The sequence below is a fragment of the Notolepis coatsorum genome (genome assembly GCF_963971535.1).
Source record: "Notolepis coatsorum genome assembly, chromosome: 15".
Taxonomy (NCBI): domain Eukaryota; kingdom Metazoa; phylum Chordata; class Actinopteri; order Aulopiformes; family Paralepididae; genus Notolepis; species Notolepis coatsorum.
In genome coordinates this window covers 30,209,013-30,230,124 of record NC_140179.1, presented here as the reverse complement: position 1 = coordinate 30,230,124, position 21,112 = coordinate 30,209,013, and the positions used below count along the sequence as shown (strand labels likewise).

Genomic DNA, 21,112 nt, shown 5'->3' with positions numbered 1-21,112 from the left:
GGAAATCAACGAGGCTCTTCTCCGGGTAACACGTTCCAAATCAATATAATCCAACCAGTAATGGTTCTGCAATCGCCGCCGCTGGTTCTCCTGTGCACATGTCCAATGCTACCCACGAACGAACTGGGTTGCACGATATACAATAAATGAACGACTATTTACTTCACATTAGATTAGGTCGAACTTGACGTTACTGCATTAAACTCTGACACTTTACTATTCTATTCGCACGTGGCTCTCAACGCTCTGTTAGACGCACTGCTGCTCACTTCACTGTTACCGAACTTGTCACACTGCTTGCTTAGACGAACTGCTGCTGTGCGCACCTGCGCCAGCATATATACTTAAGTGGCTTTCTAGTTCCAAACCTAACCACTTGCCCGGAATCAATACACTGCCAAGGGCATGTCCTGACTTGCCCCAAACTCGCCCCTTGCACCTGTCTGAGTGCGAGACTGCCTGGCGTCGCCGTCAGGGGGCATTATCCATAAGGAAAGTGAATATTACTATGATTTACACGCAGGCTTAAAGGGATATAACGTGTATATATAAATAATATACAATGTATATAAAACAATAAATGTAGATTCTCAGCTTTAATCTGGCCCTTCACAACACTAAGCATGGCATGAATAATCGATTTTTCAGCCCGCTTCTCTAGCGTGCATAAGTACACATATACTATCGATAATCTAGCGTTTATTTGAAAACTATTCATAAATAGGCCGAAAAATGACTACGTGTTTTGTGTATTCCACTAAAGGGCTATTATTGCGGAATTTCTTTGAAATTACTAGAACTCTCCGAAACTATACTCGTATTCAAAATGGTATAAAACGGAAATGTACTAATGAAAAAACAATCCGTTTCATACATGTTGACTGCAAGCAAGTCATTGATAAGCAAGGGGTGTTTTAGACCCATAGCCATAATTTAAGATATAGTTTAAGCGTTCGCAAATATCCCAGACTTCCCATTGACTAAAGCGCTGGCACTAAAGGGGTTATCTGGGCAAAGGGGCGTGGCTAAACAAAGAGCAGAAACCCTTCAGGTTGAATTGAAAAACCATAGAATTATGTTCTAAGATTTAAATAGAAATAAGAATGAAAAGAAAATGGATTGAAGAAATAATATACACAAGAAATCTAAAAGAAACGGACATACACAAAACAAAAGTACTATGAAGGTGGCAGCAAATATACAAAATGATTGGCTTACAAACCTCACAAATTAAAATAATTATATACACTACTCAAATCATTAAATGAGATAAGATAACAAAATAATATATGTACGCAGCTATGGCCAGAAAGCTACTAAATCCTTATATATATTTTTTTTTGTGTGCATACAGTCAACGTATTCGTAAATAATAGCGCTGCCTGAGGCTGGGCATACAGTCAACGTATTCTTAAATAATAGCGCTGCCCGAGGCTTAGTGGCAATGCAACCGATGTAAGCTGAAGTGAAAAGTCGTACACCTGGCAGTAACAGGGAAAATGCATAAAACACCCCTGGAACCTAATAAACAAGCTTAAAGCCAGGTAAATTTTTCAAGCACGACATGCAGATTTGCAGTTTTGCCTTATTTGAATCGAACTCTATACGCTTAGTACACACATCACAAACTGCACGAGCACAGTGTGAAATGTTCCCAGAGAGCAACTTGTAAAGCTGGAGTGATCATGTTGAGCAGTAATGTCCAGGCAGCAGAACAGTGCATAGCATTATGGCACATTCAATATTGATACCGGAGCAGACCCTGCAACACAGAAAGAGAGAGAGAGAGAGAGAGAGAGATCCACGGCGGGAACAGAATAGATTGCATTAAAAACTCACCCTAGCGCAGAATCAATGGCAAAGTTGAGGTCCTACATCCTGACAGAGTATATACATATGATGGGGAGGGGACTGTACATTAGGAGGGGGTGGGTGGGTGGGAGAGAAATATACATACGGCGGGGAGGGAATATATACATGCAGTGGGGAGGAGACTGTCTATTAGGAGGTGGTGGGGGTTTTGGGCATTTACGGTGGCCAGTTTCGAATTGCAGCCTCCCGTAGGTGCTCTTTAAGAGCGGTTTTGAATGTGGGTAGGGATTCACATTCCTTTACAGCTTTGGGTAGGGCGTTCCACATTGATGTGGCATAATTGCGAAACGTGTTTAGTCCCTTGTTTGAGCCGAATCTGGGTTTAACATAGGGCTGGGCGATATGACGATATTATATAAATATCGGGTACAGTTCATTAACGATACACTTTTTTAACGTATTGTGGATATCGTGATGTTTTGCCCAAGAGGATTGTGTCGCGTCAATCTGGTCCACACCCGTTCAAACTTTTGAACAACGCCGCCCCCACACACACTACTGCATCAAAGTTACTAATTATTATTAACAAAGGCATTCGTTTTGTGGCATTAACGTTATATAGTTACACGTTCAATAACATTAGCGTATTTACCCAAACATAGCAATGTCCAATGACGACATAGATAGCAAGCGTTACTGTTCATATCTCAGCCCGTGCGGAGTTGTGCATGCCCATTCTGCGGTCTGTTAATAAAGTTTTCAATCAGACAGATGTATGGAAAGGCTTTTATTATAACATTCGTTGCAATAAAATCATTATGGCTTGTTTAGTCATGCTGCGGTGCGCTGGTAATCACTCGTCTGCCGCAGGGAGCTGTTGTTGTCGTTGAGCTGAGCTCAGCTCTCGTCAAAATCAATTGCGGAAGTAAAAAACGCATAGAGCTTGCCGATTGGTGCTAAGAACAGCAGGGCGGGTTCAATCGGTGTGACGTAATTGGCAGACTCTGCCGGCTGAATGATCGAATGAATGGAAACGTTATTAACGATTGCAGAATGGGTACAATACAGTACAGCTCAATACAACAACAGTGGACTGGGGGATGAAGACCAGAAAAAGACTTTCGGCTTTTTTACATAAGGGTCCTCCATTTTCAATTCATCAAAACATTTAGAGACATACAAATATACAGTAGTTTCATAAAAATGCTAAAATGCTATTTATTTATTGATTGATTGATTGATTTAAAACTTTATTAACATATTGCAGAATGGGTACAGTACAGCTCAATACATACAATTGTTAAGGGGATGCAGACCAGAGAAAGTCTTTCGTCTTGTTTACATCAGGGTCCCCCATTTTCAATTAATCATATTTCATATCTAAATCATATAATATCTCATTGCTAAATATATGCAATATATAATCTAATAATCCAATAATCTAAATCTAATATATAATATAAAAATGCTAAATGCATGGGTATTTTATTTAGTCTTTAATGTTAGCTTGCAAACTCAAATTGTCTTGGTAAGCCTCATAATGAATTGTTTGGGGAAAAAAAGAAAAACATCGTGATGTGTATCGTGTATCGCCGAAAGGTCAGAAAATATCGTGATATCATATTTAGGCCATATCGCCCAGCCCTTAACATGATTTGTTGAGCTTCCTCTGGTGTAGTGGTTGTGGTATTCACTGACCTTTGGGAAGTATTTTGACATGTACATGGGTACCTTAGTCGTATAGTGTATCTTGTAGACCAAGCCCATTGCAAGTTGCTGTACTCTGTCTACTCTAAGCCATCCTAGGTTGTCAAAGTGGGCAGGGGTGAGGTGGGTTCTGGGGGTAAGGTCAAGTAGTAGTCTGACCAGTTTGTTTTGTGATGTTTGTAATCTTGTTTTAAGCGCCTTTGAGGTGCTTTGGTACCATGAGGTGCACGCATAGTCGTAGTACCCTTGAATGAGTGCTCCTGCCAGAGTCTTCAGGGTATTCTTGTTTACCAGAGAGGAGATCCGGTACAAGAATCTAGTTTGTTGGTTGACTTTTTTTATTACATTGGATGCCATTTTGTCACAGGAAAGATTTGCCTCTAGGATGGAACCCAGGTAGGTAATTTCGTCTTTCCTTGTGACTATATTGTCACCCACTGTAACTGAGAAGCCGTCGGTCTTGCTGAGTTTGTTATTTGAACCGAAGAGAATGGACTCTGTTTTGCCCATGTGTAATGATAGTTTGTTATCAGCGAGCCATATGCAGATTTTGCCTAGTTCCGAGCTGAGGGTTTTTTTCAACCTGCAACTTGTTCTTGTCAGAGACCAGCAAGGCTGAGTCGTCCGCAAACAGGAACAAGTTGCAGTCACAGGCTGACGACATGTCATTTGCATAAATTAGGAAGAGTAGCGGTCCTAGTATGCTTCCTTGTGGAACACCACAGCTCACTGTGAGGGGGGGGATAGAGTACCGTTTACCTCTACCATCTGTTCTCTCCCCTCCAGGTAGGATTGCATCCAGCTCACTGATCAAAACCAATTGCTTTTAGCTTGTCAATCAGAATGGAGTGATTGACAGTGTCGAAGGCCTTTTGTAGGTCCAGCATGACCATGCCGCAGTATTTGCCTGCGTCCACCTCTTGTTTGATGTGGTCGTTCAAATAGAGGAGGCATGTGTCAGTGGAGTGGGACGTTCTGAAGCCAGATTGGAATTCGTAGATTAGGTTTTTTTCCACCAGGTACTTTTCGATCTGTTCGTAGACTATTTTCTCCATGACTTTCGAGATGGAGGTAAGAATAGAAACAGGGCGGTAGTTGCCTGGGTCTAATTTGCTGCCCTTTTTGTGCAGAGGGGTCACTCTCGCAATTTTGAAGTCCTTGGGGACGTGTCCCTGTTTTATAGAGAGGTTTATTATGTGTGTGATGACTGGGGTGATGGCGGCTGCTGAGTCTGAGGAATTTGGAGGGGATGTTGTCATGGCCAGTGGCCTTGTTAGGTTGGAGGGCGCTCAATTTTTTTGAGTACCTCATCGGTTGTTAGTTACCAATGTTAATTATTAATAAAGTAATCAATCAATCAATCAATGATGATATAAATTAAGGAAACATGCCAATGGAGTAATCATCGCAACACAAACGTCTAATGCATTGTTTTCAAACATGTCTTACATTTTGAACCCAAGCATTCTGAACTGCGTCGTAACAAAATACGAAACGCGTTTTTGTAAGTAAAAGGGATCTCGTGGCTTTCCGTAGCTGCGTGTGTTGGCAGCACTGTCCGTCGGTGAATCAGTGGCGCTGCTCAAATCTATTGGATATAATAAACTGTCAAGAGCACTAGTCTTAACAGTAGTAGCATCATGAGTCGATCATATAATGATGAATTACAGTTCTTGGATAAAATCGACAAGAACTGCTGGCGGATCAAAAAGGGATTTGTCCCGAATATGCAGGTGAGAAACTAAAGAATGAAATAGCGCTAGCTAATGCTAGCTAAGTTCAAGTTAGCTTGCTCTGCCTTGTAGTCAGCGACCCAGCACCCATGATTGGATTGATTGATTGGACATTTTATTAACAGATTGCAGAATGGGTACAATACAGTACGGCTCAATACACACAATTGTTAAGGGGATGCAGACCAGAGAAAGACGTTCGTCTTGTTTACATCAGGGTCCCCCATTTTCAATTCATCATTGTTATATTGACGAGGCTTAACCCGAGGTTCAATAAGATTCCTTTATTGACTCGTTCGTATATCTGCATCCATTCATGTCACTTACGTGTCTGTCACGTTCAACTCGTGTGTGTCGCCTTCCTGGTGACGTCACAATAACAACGACAATCAAAGAGGTTCAAACTCGAACCTAATACATCACATCCTTCTCTTTAACATATATTTTTTTTCTCAAACTGAACTTAGTATTCTACCTTTGTTTAGCTTGAACTCTTGCTAACACGTCCTATTTCCCCAAACCAAACTTAACAAACATTTCCCAACTTAAATGTTTACTCAGAGCATCCACCTGCTGTAAATGAAATAACAATGTTAGTCACAGACAACTTTCACTTTAAAGGATCCTGTAACTTAAACCCACTTGAACCATGACATAATGCAAAGCACTTAATGCGAAAACTTGAATATGAAAATACTCCAACAACATGCATATGAAAACACTCCAGTTACTCTCTGTATCTAGGAGGTAGTTTAACTGGTCTACCAGACCTAGTCTGATACGGCTGCGTTTCAGATTGTCCATCATGTGTCTCTGTTTGGTCTGCAACACCTGTGTTCTCTGCTGAACGTGTACGTGTTGCCAGATTTTCTGGTAAGCATCCTGTTCATTTGTAGATGGAAAAGTTCTCTCATCCGTTTGTCTCAGGTATTTTCTGTTTCTCCTGTACTGTCTCCCATCCGGTGTGCGAACCACATATGAACGCGGTTGGTCATGTTTGTGCAGGACCACGGCCGGCTGCCATGTTTCACCTCTTTGAACCCTGACGTTTTCTCCTGCTTGTAGGTCAGGCAGTCTTTTTGTTTGCCTTTCGAAGTAGAGTTTTTGTTTCTCCTGTTTGTCACTCAACTGCCTACACACGTATGTAGTTCCTTCTGGAGTGAGCAGTGATGTCGAGGCGGGCAGTTTTCCTTTCAGCCGCCGTCCCATGAGCAACTGTGCCGGTGATAGTCTTACACGTTCCAGTGGTGTGTTGCGATACTCCAATAGCGATATGTAGGGGTCGGGTCGCCATTACTTCCTTCTGATTTCTTCAGCATACATACAGCATACATACAGATAGACAGTACTGCTACATCTATACATTTATGACATACCAGCCACACATGCATCTAAGTAGATATGGTTATATTTAATCTGGGAGTCTCGTATTATACAAATGATACAACGTGTATCTAGAATATACACACAAGATAGAATGTTAGCCCTAAGAAATGACAGCTCTCCTTTCATTACAGGTTGAAGGAGTATTTTATGTCAATGATCCTCTTGAGAAACTGATGTTTGAGGAGCTACGCAATGCCTGTCGAGGAGGAGGTTAGTAGCTCGTGTCTATTTATGACACCAATACCAGAAAAACAGAGGCTGGTGTGGTCAGCAGAACCATTTATGATTGTTCAAAGTACAATATCACTTACCTGACTAATTTGAATGCATTTGTAGGTTTTGGGGGATTCCTCCCGGCCATGAAACAAATTGGGAATGTCGCTGCACTGCCTGGAATAATACATGTGAGTAAATAATACAATACATGCAAGTTAAGATCCTGAACTTTCATGGAGCCTCAAAAGCTTAACTCTGCTTTGTATTTCCACCTGATTCACAGAGATCCATCGGCCTCCCAGATTGCCATTCTGGGTATGGATTTGCCATCGGAAATATGGCGGCCTTCGACATGAGCGATCCCAATGCTGTGGTGTCTCCAGGTACGTGACGTCTCCACTGTTAACTCGGAACAGATGACCGACATCATCATGCCATGATGCGGCACGGTGGTGTAGTGGTTAACACTGTCGCCTCACAGCAAGAAGGTCCTGGGTTCGATTCCCGCTTGGGGACCAGGTTGCCGGGTTGCCAGGTACCCAGGTGGGGTATCTCCCGGGCCCTTCTGTGTGGAGTGTGCATGTTCTCCCCCCGGTGCTCACAAGGGTTTCCCCTCCAGAAAAAGAGATAAACCCAATGGAAAAACATGCAGAACAGATCGCTAACGCTGTCGTGTCCCTGACAAAGACGGACAGGAGCACTTGGATTGATCCCCGGGGCGCGGCCCCACGCCCCCATGTCTTCTCTCGGCTGCCCTTGGGGGGGAAGGACAAGACGACGGGATGGGTCAAGCGCAGAGATGCATTTCATCGGCGATCCAATGCATGTGTGTGTGTGTTCCTATGTGTAGCCCATCTCCCATGCCATGTGTGTTCATCTGCATGACAAATAAAGACTTCTTAATGATTCAAAACCTCTGATCTGCAACTGTGCAGGCGGCGTGGGCTTCGACATCAACTGTGGCGTGCGTCTGCTGAGGACCAACCTGGACGAGGGAGACGTGCAGCCAGTGAAGGAGCAGCTGGCCCAGGCCTTGTTCGACCACATCCCTGTGGGAGTGGGTTCCAAGGGAGTGATCCCCATGAACGCCAAGTAAGCGGAGCGCTAAGGGGACGCTTGTATTTTATATTATATGAATGAAGTTTCTTTTTTTCGCTCTTGTTTACAGACAAATCAAAAACACACCTGTGTGTGGACTTACAAAAAAGAAAAGAAAAAAATCACAAATGTACATATTCAAGGCAAGCTCACACACAAAATCCAAAATCAACGACTGAAAAAAAGGAATAGGCTGAAGCACATGCTTATTTTTGCCCTTCCTTTACAAATTCTTAAAAAAGAAATATATTTTACTATAAGAGAAAAATACTTAAAATATGCTCTGCAAGATAGAATTTTTTGAAAAAAGAAAAAAAAAGTTTGTTTTACTCAAAACTGTACTCCTGAATTATTTTATCCTTTTAAGGCTTTTTAAAATCTCCCCTGAGAAGTACACAACTTCAACCCGTCACTAAGGCTATTCCATAATTTAACTCCCAAAATTTAAACACAACTAGCTTTTACATTAGTTCTTACCCTTGTACATGTATTTTTTTTTATTGATCTTTTTCCCCCTCCTTTTTCCTCCGATTTTCTCCCATCCCAATGTTAGTCGTTATGCCAATTCCCAATCCCCTTCCTGGTCGCTGCGCACTTACCCCCCACAGTCGGTCTGGGAGAGTGGAGGCTATCACGTGCTTCCTCCGACACATGTCTAGCCAATCAACCGCTTCTTTTCACCTGGCAGCGCGGACTCTCACTGAGAGGGTGTAACGTGTGGAAGGATCACACTACCCCCCTTAGATCCTATCCGCGCTGAGCAGGCGCCCCGACCGAACTGTAGGAGTCGCTGTTTACAACGACCCGGACCCACCCCGCCAGCTTTCCCACCCTCTAATACAGCCAATTGTATTAGTGTGAACGGCCAGCCAAGCTGTTGACAACGCCGGAGCTGTGAACTGGATTCGAACAGGCGAATCCAGCGTCTCCGGTGTTGGTGATGAACGCAATCTCCGCTACACCACCTGACCGCCCCCCTTGTACAATAATACATAACCCTCTTAAATTATACTTTCCTTCTCTTGGTTTAAAGAGACATTGAATACAAACTGGTAGGCTTTTACTCTTAGCACAATTTTTTTCCCCCAAGGTTTATATCTGAATATACCTGCACATAATCCTTCTATATACCTACTTATACACCTGCATGTAACCTAGGGTTGCACGATACACCAATATGCTAGAAAGGTATCGCGATACCCAGCCGTTAAGAATGGTCCAATACTCCCATTTTATTAGTAGGGATACTTTTAGAATACCCTGAAACTGCTTACAGTGGAGTCTGGGCAGAGTTAAGTTTTGTTTTCCAAAAGTGAGGAATGGGAGGGGCTGAGCCCAAAACTCTCTCTCTCTCTCTCTCTCTCTCTCTCTCTCTCTCTCTCTCTCTCTCTCTCTCTCTCTCTCTCTCTCACTATATATAAATTCCATTACTTTTCCTGATGTTTAGGATTTTTGCCATGGTATCGTTTTAGAACCAGTATCGTGATACTTAAGCTGGTATCAGTATCAAAGTAAAAATTCTGGTATTGTGACACTAATATAACCCATATAACTCTGCATGATAGCATGTACAATAATGCTGTAGGCCTATATACAGCGTATTTATTCTTACCGTACATCTATCCACATCTGTCTGACTCTGTACATACCTGCATATAATCCTTTTTTTACACGTGACCTGTAGATATTGTTTCTATATGTGTACATATCCCTTACCTACTCTTACTGGTTACACTGCTGGCCAGTATGACTTACTACCATAGTGTCTTTATACCTGTATGCATCACTGTACACATTAATACTACAATTCTGTACATACATCTGATTAGCACTCTTACTCAGTAGTACTAAGTTATATATTTTATACCCAGTTTAATCACCTGTACATTGTATATTACTATTGTACTTTACTGTTACATTTGCACTGTGGTTGGATGCCAAACTTATTTCTGTTGTTTCGTTGTCAGCCATCCCTCTTTGACTTACCAGTGGGGATAGAGGACGGAGAGCTACTCAGGGGGGGGGTCTGTGGCTTCACCACTATTTACACATAGCACTTTAACCCCCACTCTTCCTATGTATATAAGATAAGATATTCCTTCATGGGGAAATTCAGGCATCATAGCAGCATGGGGGAGGGGTACAGGTATGGGGATGGTAATAGTAGAAGACATAAGTATAGGCAATAAAGCAGTGTAAACAATATAATTAACTCTGAATATAAGCATATGAGCAAGTAGTCAGTGTAATCAAAGATGCAGATGAGGGTCTGTGTGCCCTATCGGTTATATTATATGTAGTGCTGTCAAACGATTAAAATATTTAACTCGATTAATCGCATGATTGTCCATAGTTAACTCGCGATTAATCGCAAATTAATCGCATTTTTTGTTTAATTTTTTTTTATACCTTAAACGGATCTTTTTCAAGTTCCAAGTTTTAATACTCTTATCAACATGCGAGTCAACAAATGCTTGCTTTGTGCAGCCATTTAACACAAAAGGATGACCCTCATGCATTGCAAATTTGCATCAAATTCAAAACAGAGTGATGCACAAAATAACTTAAAAGAAAATAATAATTTAAAACAATGAATAAAGTGTGCATGAAATAATATGGGAAAGAAAACGTTAGGAACTTGTTACATTCACACACACAAGGGCTGATTAATCACACACCCCCCTCTCAAACTCAGCAAGAGAGATTAGCTGGGGTCCATCCTAGAGGCTAATCTCTCCTGTGACAAAATGGCATCCAATGTAATAAAAAAAGTCAACCAACGAACTCGATTCTTGTACCGGATCTCCTCTCTGGTAAACAAGAACACCCTGAAGACTCTGGCAGGAGCACTCATTCAGGGGTACTACGACTATGCTTGCACCTCATGGTACCAAAGCACCTCAAAGGCGCTAAAAACAAAATTACAAACATCTCAAAACAAACTGGTCAGACTACTGCTTGACCTTACTCCTAGAACCCACCTCACCCCTGCCCACTTCGACAACCTAGGATGGCTTAGAGTAGACGACAGAGTACAACAACTTGCAATGGGCCTGGTCTACAAGATACACTACACGACCAAGGTACCCATGTACATGTCAAAATACTTCCCAAAGGTCAGTGAATACCACGATCACAACACCAGAGGGAGCTCCACAAATCATGTCAAACCCAGATTCGGCTCAAATAAGGGACTAAACACGTTTCGCAATTATGCCACATCAATGTGGAACGCCCTACCCAAAGCTGTAAAGGAATGTGGATCACTACCCACTTTCAAAACCTCTCTCAAGGGACACCTACGGGAGACTGCAATTCAACACTGGCCCCTGTAAATATCCTAACCCAATCATCCCAACCCCCTCCAATGTACAGTCATTTACCTAGTATGGTTTTGAAATAGTTCAATGAAATAGTTCAATGTACAATTGTGTTTGTTTGTACAGTGTCTCCTCCCCCCCCCCCCCCTCAATGTACAGTGTTACTTGTTTATACAGTATGCCCCCCGCCCCCCCCCCCCCCCCCCCCCCCAACCACCTCCAATGTAAATTACCCAGTATGGTTGTCAATATCCCAATGTACCCAACCCCCCCCACCCAACCTCCAATGTACAGTTTCTACGTCAAATGTATATACTCCCTTTTCTTGACTCCTTCTGTATCACAAACAGTACTGTATTTGCAAATCTGGTATGTCATAAATGTATAGATGTAGCAGTACTGACTATCTGTATGTCATGTATGTCATATATGTCTATATGAATTGAAAATGGGGGACCCTGATGGAAACAAGACAAACGTCTTTCTCAGGTCTGCATCCCCTTAACAATTGTATGTATTGAGCCGTACTGTATTGTACCCATTCTGCAATCTGTTAAATAAAGTTTTCATTCATTCATTCATTCTCTCCCTCACACACACACCCTCCCAGCTCTTTTTCTCTTTTGCCCCTTCCTCATCTCTCTCACCCCCCTCTCTCTCTATATCTCACACACACACACACACACACTTCAGAAACAAACATAGTATCAATGAGAGCATCAATAATACACCTGAGTGAAGTCTAGTAAAACATTTTTTTTTTTTTTTTTTTTTAGTTAATCTTGAGTTAAAAAAATTAGTGCCATTAATAGAATCGGGAGTTAACGCGATATTAACGCGATATATTTGACAGCCTTAATTATATGTTACAATAAATATGGTCAATAACACTTAGAATCTGAATATATACTATGAGTAAGTAAAGTATACAGTATACACAGGAGCTGTATACATAAGGTAGCCTAACTGGCATTTAGTGTTTTTTTTCTCAAATATTATATAGAACATGGTTTTCTGTGTTTTGTAATTGAATGAATGTAGTCTCTCTTCGCATACTCCTATCACCGTCACCGTGTGATCATCATTGCATCTCGTCTCGGCCGGTTAATGCAGGGACTTGGAGGAGGCGCTGGAGATGGGGGTGGACTGGTCCCTGAGGGAAGGCTACGCCTGGGCAGAAGACAAGGAGCACTGCGAGGAGTACGGCAGGATGCTGCAGGCCGACCCCAACAAGGTCTCCTCCAAGGCCAAGAAGAGAGGCCTGCCCCAGGTAACCTCAGCACCATGTTCAGTGGATGTGTGCTCCTCGCTCACCTATTCCTGCTCACCTATTCCTGCTCACCTATTCCTGCTCACCTATTCCTGTTCACCTATTCCTGCTCACCTATTCCTGTTCACCTATTCCTGTTCACCTATTCCTGCTCACCTATTCCTGTTCACCTATTCCTGTTCACCTATTCCTGCTCACCTATTCCTGCTCACCTATTCCTGCTCACCTATTCCTGCTCACCTATTCCTGTTCACCTATTCCTGCTCACCTATTCCTGCTCACCTATTCCTGCTCACCTATTCCTGCTCACCTATTCCTGCTCACCTATTCCTGTTCACCTATTCCTGCTCACCTATTCCTGTTCACCTATTCCTGTTCACCTATTCCTGTTCACCTATTCCTGCTCACCTATTCCTGTTCACCTATTCCTGTTCACCTATTCCTGTTCACCTATTCCTGTTCACCTATTCCTGTTCACCTATTCCTGCTCACCTATTCCTGTTCACCTATTCCTGAATTGTTGCCTGAAGAATCGTAATCGAATCGTTGTACCCCTAATAAATATACAATATACTACTACCTACTATGCTAAATTATGTCTTTACTACTATGCACTCAAGACTGCAGCACCCAAGTTTCAACACTGTTTTGATGAACATTGTCACTCAGCTGAGAGAGTTGTACCCTTCCTGCTGACTTGTAACTTGTAAGTCGCTTTGGATAAAAGCGTTCAGCTAAATGTAAAATATAATGTAATCATGTATTGTTTTTGTCGTCCTCTGAAGCTGGGTACACTAGGGGCTGGTAACCACTACTGTGAGATCCAGGTGGTGGATGAGATCTATGACGACTATGCAGCTAAGAAGATGGGTATTGATCACAAGGGCCAGGTGTGCGTGATGATCCACAGTGGCAGCAGAGGACTGGGACACCAAGTGGCCACTGGTAGGTGCTGTTTCACCTCACTTTGTTGACTAGGACATCAAGTGGCCACTGGTAGGCGCTGTTTCACCTCACTTTGTTGACTAGGACACCAAGTGGCCACTGATAGGTGCTGTTTCACCTCACTTTGTTGACTAGGACAGGGGTTCCCAAACTTTTCAGGCCGCGACCCCCAAATAACGGTGTCAGATAGCTGCGACCCCCACTATTATAGGAGGTAAAAAAAAAAAAGAATAATCTTTTTTTATAAATGGAAATGTATGGTTGAAACATGCAAACGTTCAAACGCACACACACTAATAAGCATTGGAGGCTTTTAACCAGGGCCGGACTGGGGAAATCATTCAGGCCAGGAAATATAGTGCAAAATATAGCCCCAGTCAGGCCACTTTTTAAGCAGGGGGTCTGGGAGTCCCCCACCAGGAATTTTTTTGTTACAAAGACACCATGTGGCCACTGGTAGGCGCTGTTTCACCTCTCTTTGTTGACTAGGACAACAAGTGGCCACTGGTAGGCGCTGTTTCACCTCACTTTGTTGACTAGGACACCAAGTGGCCACTGGTAGGCACTGTTTCACCTCACTTTGTTGACTAGGCAGTTGCCCACAGTTGCATCGGATAAATAGTACCGGCATGTACCACTGTGCAATGACTGATCTAGTCTTGCTCCAACAATAACCACTATGGTTATTAATGCAGGATATTTCAATAAAGAGGCCGCGCTGGGCTCAAGAAAATAAATATGCAAAATAAGGATCAGTGTAAAAATAAATTAAAATATTTTGGACAGTTAGCATTTATAACAGGGTATCTGCGGGGTATTAAAAAGTATAACATTTCATATGCACAAGTATTACATTTGGGGGGGGGGGGGGGGGTGAAATCATATTAAATATATGAAATGTTTTTGTATTCAAGTCGTTGTTTTTTGCGAGGCTACCGGGAGCTCGGTGCGTCTGGTGAGAGCTTGTATGGAACGAGCAAGAATTCAAATTGCAGCAGCCAGTTAGTTCAGTGTCACTATGTGTTTTTTCTTTTTTGCTAGTATGGTCATGAAATTGGTATTACATTTAGCTCTAAGTGGTATTAAATCTAAGTGGTCTTAAATTTTACTTGTTGAAACCAGCAGATACCCTGTATAATGTGCATATTCTACTACATCCTGCACAAATGTACAGCCCTGTCTGTCCTATATCATATTGTATTGTATTTATTTTTATTTTTTATTTTTCAAGTGGTCATTGGTTTCTGCATTCTTCATTCACAATTATTACAATCACAATACAGCAATTCTTCTTGAAAACAATCATGTCCTTTTATCATTTCACATCTTTCCCTTAGACTCCACTCGTTTGTGAAATGTGAACATTTCTATCAATTCCTTTCCTATGACCAAAGGATTTAAATTTGTATTATATTTGAAAAAAAATAAAAATAAAGTCAATATGCTAGCGAGTGTGTATCGTATTTCTATTCTAATTTAGTTTATATATTCCATTGTATTTGATTCTACTGTAATTGTCTGTTAATGTCGCACCAAACGACCAAGACAAATTCCTTGTATGTGCAAGCTCACTTGGCAATAAAGGGCCGACCTCATGTTTCTCTGCAGATGCCCTTGTTGCCATGGAGAAGGCGATGAAGAGGGACAAGATCATAGTGAACGACCGCCAGCTGGCCTGCGCCCGCATCACATCAGAGGAGGGACAGGACTACCTGAAAGGCATGGCAGCCGCCGGGAACTACGCCTGGGTCAACCGCTCCTCCATGACCTTCCTCACCAGACAGGTACGTGTACAGTACATGGTCATATAGCTAGTTTTCAAGTTCAAGTTTCAAGTTTTGTTTTATTTGTCACATATAAGGAACATGTACATTACAGTGAAATGCTTGGTTCTGTATGAGCCTCCTGAGAATGTGTTTCATACAGTAAAAGTAAAAAGAATACAGACCAAACACTACGCAAATATTTGAGTAATAAATCGATAAAATATGGTGTAGTGTTTAAAGTGTCTAAAGTGAATGTTAAAGGTGAATGTTTAAAGTGAGTGTGTGCCTGTGGATGTGTGTGTAATGTGTATTGGCAGTGAAGAAGTGCTACTGGTCCATCTGTACTGTAGTAGTAGTAGTGGTGGTAGCAGTGGTAGTGGTGGTGGTAGTAGCAGTGGTAGTGGTGGTAGTAGTAGCAGTGGTAGTGGTGGTAGTAGTAGTGGTAGTACTGTAGCAGTGGTAGTAGTAGTAGTAGCAGTGGTAGTGGTGGTGGTAGTAGCAGTAGTAGTACTGTAGCAGTAGTAGTAGCAGTAGTAGTAGCAGCAGTGGTGGTAGTAGCAGTAGCAGCAGTAGTAGCAGCAGTGGTGGTAGTAGTAGTAGTAGCAGTAGTAGTAGCAGCAGTGGTGGTAGTAGCAGTAGTAGTAGTAGCAGTAGCAGCAGTAGTAGCAGCAGTGGTGGTAGTAGTAGTAGTAGCAGTAGTAGTCTAGTCCATATAAACGCCACCCGTTCTCACGCCGGCCCGTGCGCGGTTGGCTCCCTGGCTCTCGTCTCCCAGGCATTCGCCAAGGTGTTCGTCACCACCCCAGACGACCTGGACATGCACGTGATCTACGACGTGTCCCACAACATCGCCAAGGTGGAGGAGCACATGGTGGACGGCAAACAGAAGACCCTGCTGGTGCATCGCAAGGGCTCCACCAGAGCCTTCCCCCCGCACCACCCCCTCATCGCCGTGGACTACCAGGTACCTAGGGTTGGGTATCGTTTGGATTTGAACGATTCCGGTTCCAATTCCGATTCTCGATTTCGATTCCTGTTCTAAACGATTCTCGATTCCGATTCTTTGAGGTGCAGGTCAAACCAGGTCACAGCTTATTTCGCAGTTTTTTTTTTTTTTTTTTTTTTTTTAATCTTTAATTTTGTTCATACTATTCACATTGTCAGTTGACTTGATACAGTTTAATTTGGTTGCTGTACTGTAACTAGGGTATTAATTAACAAAGTAAAACATTTATTTTATTTAAAAAAAATTTAAGAATCGAAATGCAAACTGTTACTTCCGGTTCCAGAACCGGAAGTTAGGAACCAGTTCCTATTAGAACCGGTTCTCGGTGCCCAACCCTACAGGTACCACGCTGCCCATCTGATCTGGTTACAAACTGGGAATCATTTTCAGTTCACCCTTTCACTGCCACACACTACAGAAGGTTAACCCTTTACTATCACACTACCGTCGGTAGTGTGATAGTAAAGGGTTAACCTTCTGTAGTGTGGCAGTGAAAGGGTTAACCTGCTGTTGTGTGGCAGTGAAAGGGTTAACCTTCTGTATATTGTAGCGGTGAAAGGGTTAACCGTTTGGTAGTGTGGCAGTGAAAGGGTTCATCTAAAAGCACTTACTCTACACCAGTGTGTTGGTTTTTAGATAACGGAAGCACACAAAATGCACACGTTAGCAATTCTAGTGGGAGTCGATGAGGCTTGAAGCATGTGACCAATCGCATATAAATGGTAAATGGCTGCATTTATATAGCGCTTTTTTTATCCAAAGCACTTTACAATTTGTTCCTCACATTCACTCACACATTCACACACCGACGGCGAGGTGCTGACCTGCTCATCAGGAGCAGTTGGGTGGTTAAGTGTCTTGCTTTGACACACGCTGCCCAGGAGGAGCCGGGATCGAAAACCAGGAACCTTCTGATTACCAGAAGACCACTCTACCTCCTGAACCACTGTCGCCCCCTTCATATAGCACATATATCTATACTAACTGTTTAGTTTTATGACATTTCATTTTTCATTTCAAACCTTTATTTAAATTCGAAAGGCAACCACAAGGTTTCCCTCGTGTACATACAGAAATAAGCACCAAAAAAAAATAAGCATAGCAAATCATAACAAGAGCACGGATGACAAATCACTTAAAACACGACATAATAGTTATCAATGTAGAGGGACTTGGGTATGATTTTCTCAGACATGCTTTCATGTCCCCTTGACCTCCACTAGGACAGACCATGTCCCCTTGACCTCCACTAGGACAGACCTCAGGAGTAATGTTCTCCCAGATCCAGTAATCGCATTAATTATTACCGATTTGATTATGTCTCGCGGACATAACGATGCACAGCAATGTACCCGATGCTTAAAGGAAAACTCCAACATTTTGGGAAATTAGCTTATTTGCCATCGACCCTGGAGTTAGACAAGAAGATGCATACCTTTTCCTTCTCTGTGCATGCAGTAGGAGTAGGGAGACGTTTGGAACTAGGCTAATGGAGGAACCTACTTCCAGTGACTGACGCTAAGCTAGGCTAACGGTGCGCGTCTTCCTACTCCTACTGCATGCACAGAGAAGAAACAGGGTATGTATCTTCTTGTCTAACTCCAGGGTAGATGCCAAACAAGCTAATTTCCCAAAATGTTGGAGTTTTCCTTTTAATGTCAGTCAAAACAGTTACCATTTGTAATAATAATTACATTACCTCCACTCTGTCTGCAGCAGGTCTCTCCACTCATGGAGCGGCTTGTCTATCAATAGATGAACGCTACGTAAAGTGGGTGACATGTTGTTGGCACAATTTGGAAATGCACAAGCACGAACCACTGTTTAGTTATCTTTTAGATAACGCTAAGCTATTAAACGTTTCATGGTAACGCTAAGTTTACCATCCATGCTTCCACAGTTTCCAACTTTCAGCTTTCTGCAACAACGCACGCATCATGCGGCATGTAATCAATGGTGGCTGGATGTAATCAAGCACCCTCAAAAACCACTCGAGTTCAGTTGAAACGGAGAGGAATCGATTACTCACGCCTGTTCTGTTCTTACCGCTTACCAGTAATATTATCCTCGATACTGCATGTGGGGTTAATTGCGTTTCACCAAAGGATTTTATGTTTTGTTAATGCTCCAATTTTTTAAACGCCTAATGACCGGATGTTGCAGAGAATGCACTGGTGACGTCGGGTGACCTCATCTGCAATGCGAGTTTTGGCAGAGCGTTTTTTAACTGCCACTTTGAAATTAGAAATCCCCTGCCTCGTCAGAGAGAGAAATGTATAATTAGAAGGCCTTGTTCTCGGGGACCACCGCCTGCAACGAACAGACGAAGCTAGGAGTGATCTAATTAATAGTCCGTTCGTTGTCCTAGAGCTGCAGTAGACACCGGCGAAACGGGAACAGCCGGAATACCGCGAGAGGCCCATAGCCGGTCGTAAGGCTACAGTGACCTGCCATACATAAAATTAAACGGTAAATAACGAGGTTTATGCATTGTATTCTACCTCACCCCGAATCACAATAGGAAGCCAATGAAAATATAATGACTTGTCAGGAAGGAACAAGGTTTCTTCTACAAGGTGAAAGGCTTAAGTCAGTGCACGTTTTTCTGTGTTGGTGATGTGCCTTTTCAAGCGTTTCCACCGCACATCATTTATCCACATTGGCACAGGGTGCACATTTGCTTTGTCAATGGAGAGGTATATTGCTAACATGCTAAAATGTCTGCTTCCAACATCTGAAAAAGTGAGCTAATTAATATCCTATACGTTTGGGTCAGCGATGCATGAGATTGAAACGGCGTCGCCATGGTATGTTAGATTAGCACATCTGTTTCTAGTTGGGTGAGTTACCTTAAGAGTTACGGAATTTCAATGGCATAAGTAACCACTAATGAGTGTGAATACTCCATCTAGTAGTTGATTTTTTTTTTTTTTATATCTACTTTTTCTCCCATTTTCTATTTTTCTCCCATCCCAATTTCGTATTGTCCAATTCTACCCTCCCCTGTCTCGAACGCTGTTAGGCCATGCCTCCCACTGGCCTGCTGCAATGTGGATGAAGCCTTGCATCACGTGTCCCCTCCGGTACATGAGGAGGCAGCCGTCGCATCTTTTCACCTGCACAGCGCGATCTCTCAGCGGCGAGGGTCTGCGTGGGAGGGTCACGCCGCCCCTGTTGCTTCCTGATTCTGCTGTGCAGACGCACCAACCGACCTGTAGGAGTCGCTGTCCACAATGTCCGATCCCCACCCACCAGCTTCCCACCCCTAACACTGCCAATTGTGTTAGTATGAACGACCAGCCAAGCTGGTAGCAATGCAGAGAGCTGGGCTCGAACCCAGCATCTCCTGCACTAGTGGCGAGCGCCTTGCCCACTGCGCCACTTAGCCGCCCGGGGCTTGGTTGATTTAAAAACAAGTCCGTCAAGTCACTGTCAGTTCTGCCTGGTTCAAATCTGCATTAGTGACGCTTAATTTTAGCTTTCAATGATGCATGATGAGATTGAAACAGCGGTCGTGGTTTAACATATTTCTGCTCCTGTCCCATCAGCTGACCGGTCAGCCTGTGCTGATTGGAGGCACAATGGGCACGTGCAGCTATGTCCTGACGGGGACAGAAAAAGGCATGACGGAGACCTTTGGCACCACCTGCCATGGAGCGGTAAGACATTGTTCACTTATCTGTCGCTGAAATCATTCACAAGCGGTTGTCTGCGTTGTCCAGTTGCCATGTATATGCAGTAGCCTTTGCCTCACCTATCTTGAAGTATATACAGTACGACTTTGGATCTGAAATGTTTTATGAGTGACTTTCTACGTCTCCGTCTGTTCATGCAGGGGCGTGCTCTGTCTCGAGCCAAATCCCGCAGAAACATAGACTTCCAGGATGTTTTGGATAAACTGGCAGACAAGGGCATCGCCATCAGAGTGGCGTCGCCCAAACTGGTCATGGAGGAGGTAAAAAAAAAACATGAGGATTATTCAGGAGTTTCATTCAGCTTGAAATGGTCAACGTGAGCTGTAGAATTTACAGGATTATAATACTTAAAATAAGATGTTTTCAGAATCAGAAAGGTCTTTATTCCCATGTAGTTTTCACATACAAGGAATTTGATTTGGTCGTTTAAAAAAACGACCAAATCAAATTAATTGTATGTGAAAACTACTCGGCAATAAAGACCTTTCTGGTTCCGATTCTGATGTTTTGATTGATTGATTGAAAACTTTATTAACAGATTGCAGAATGGGTACAATACAGTACAGCTCAATACACACAATTGTTAAGGGGATGCAGACCAGAGAAAGACTTTCGTCTCGTTTTGTTATAATAACTAGGCTTTAATTGTAATTTCCTGTTTCCAGGCTCCGGAATCATACAAGAACGTGACGGATGTGGTGGACACGTGCCACAATGCTGGAATCAGCAAGAAGGCTATAAAACTAAGACCTATCGCTGTCATCAAAGGGTAACGCAGCTCTACTAGTGACACTCTGGGCTCGCGCATCAGGACACTCTGGGCACGTGCATCAGGACACCCGGAAGCGCATCAGCTAGAACGAGCTGATCACTCAAGGAGTCATGAGATTTGTATACAAGAAAACACCCACGCAAGATTGATATACAAGTAACTATTGGAAGAGGCCGTTTCATCTGCAATGATTTTTATTTTTTTGTGGAAAGATTTGTTAAGTTATCGATTTGGATGGAGCGAACAAGATCTTAGTTCCTAGGTTTTGAAATGTATGAGTTGCCCAAGTTTCTTTTCATGTTAAAACTTACAATGTTTACAGGATGATACTTCTGTGTGTAAAGAATGCCTGAGAATTAAAAGTGATCGCGTAATGGTGAACTTAA

General features: G+C 42.8%; 2 protein-coding genes across 2 annotated transcripts in view; one reads left to right on the top strand and one right to left on the bottom strand.

The window, feature by feature from the left end:
* LOC311241866 (microfibril-associated glycoprotein 4-like) overlaps positions 1-5,596 on the bottom strand; it is a 12,542-nt gene extending 6,946 nt beyond the window's left edge. Inside the window, exon 1 of the mRNA XM_084330802.1 lies at positions 5,580-5,596. The gene's annotated coding sequence lies outside the window, so the exon portion shown is untranslated. The remainder of the gene's footprint in view (positions 1-5,579) is intronic.
* rtcb (RNA 2',3'-cyclic phosphate and 5'-OH ligase) lies at positions 5,070-21,112 on the top strand. The gene is made up of 12 exons (XM_084330799.1): positions 5,070-5,252; positions 6,770-6,848; positions 6,975-7,042; positions 7,138-7,237; positions 7,790-7,946; positions 12,386-12,542; positions 13,328-13,487; positions 15,096-15,271; positions 16,029-16,217; positions 19,808-19,918; positions 20,095-20,214; positions 20,620-21,112. The coding sequence occupies exons 1-12, from the start codon at positions 5,160-5,162 to the stop codon at positions 20,725-20,727; spliced, it is 1,518 nt and encodes a 505-aa protein (XP_084186925.1). The 5' UTR covers positions 5,070-5,159; the 3' UTR covers positions 20,728-21,112.

Bases quoted from the DNA above. Each gene is read 5' to 3' on its own strand.
- rtcb (XM_084330799.1), top strand. From the start codon at position 5,160: ATGAGTCGATCATATAATGATGAATTACAGTTCTTGGATAAAATCGAC. The intron at 12,543-13,327 runs GTAACCTCAGCA...CGTCCTCTGAAG, and splicing joins AGAAGAGAGGCCTGCCCCAG to CTGGGTACACTAGGGGCTGG. The intron at 15,272-16,028 runs GTACGTGTACAG...CTCGTCTCCCAG, and splicing joins TGACCTTCCTCACCAGACAG to GCATTCGCCAAGGTGTTCGT.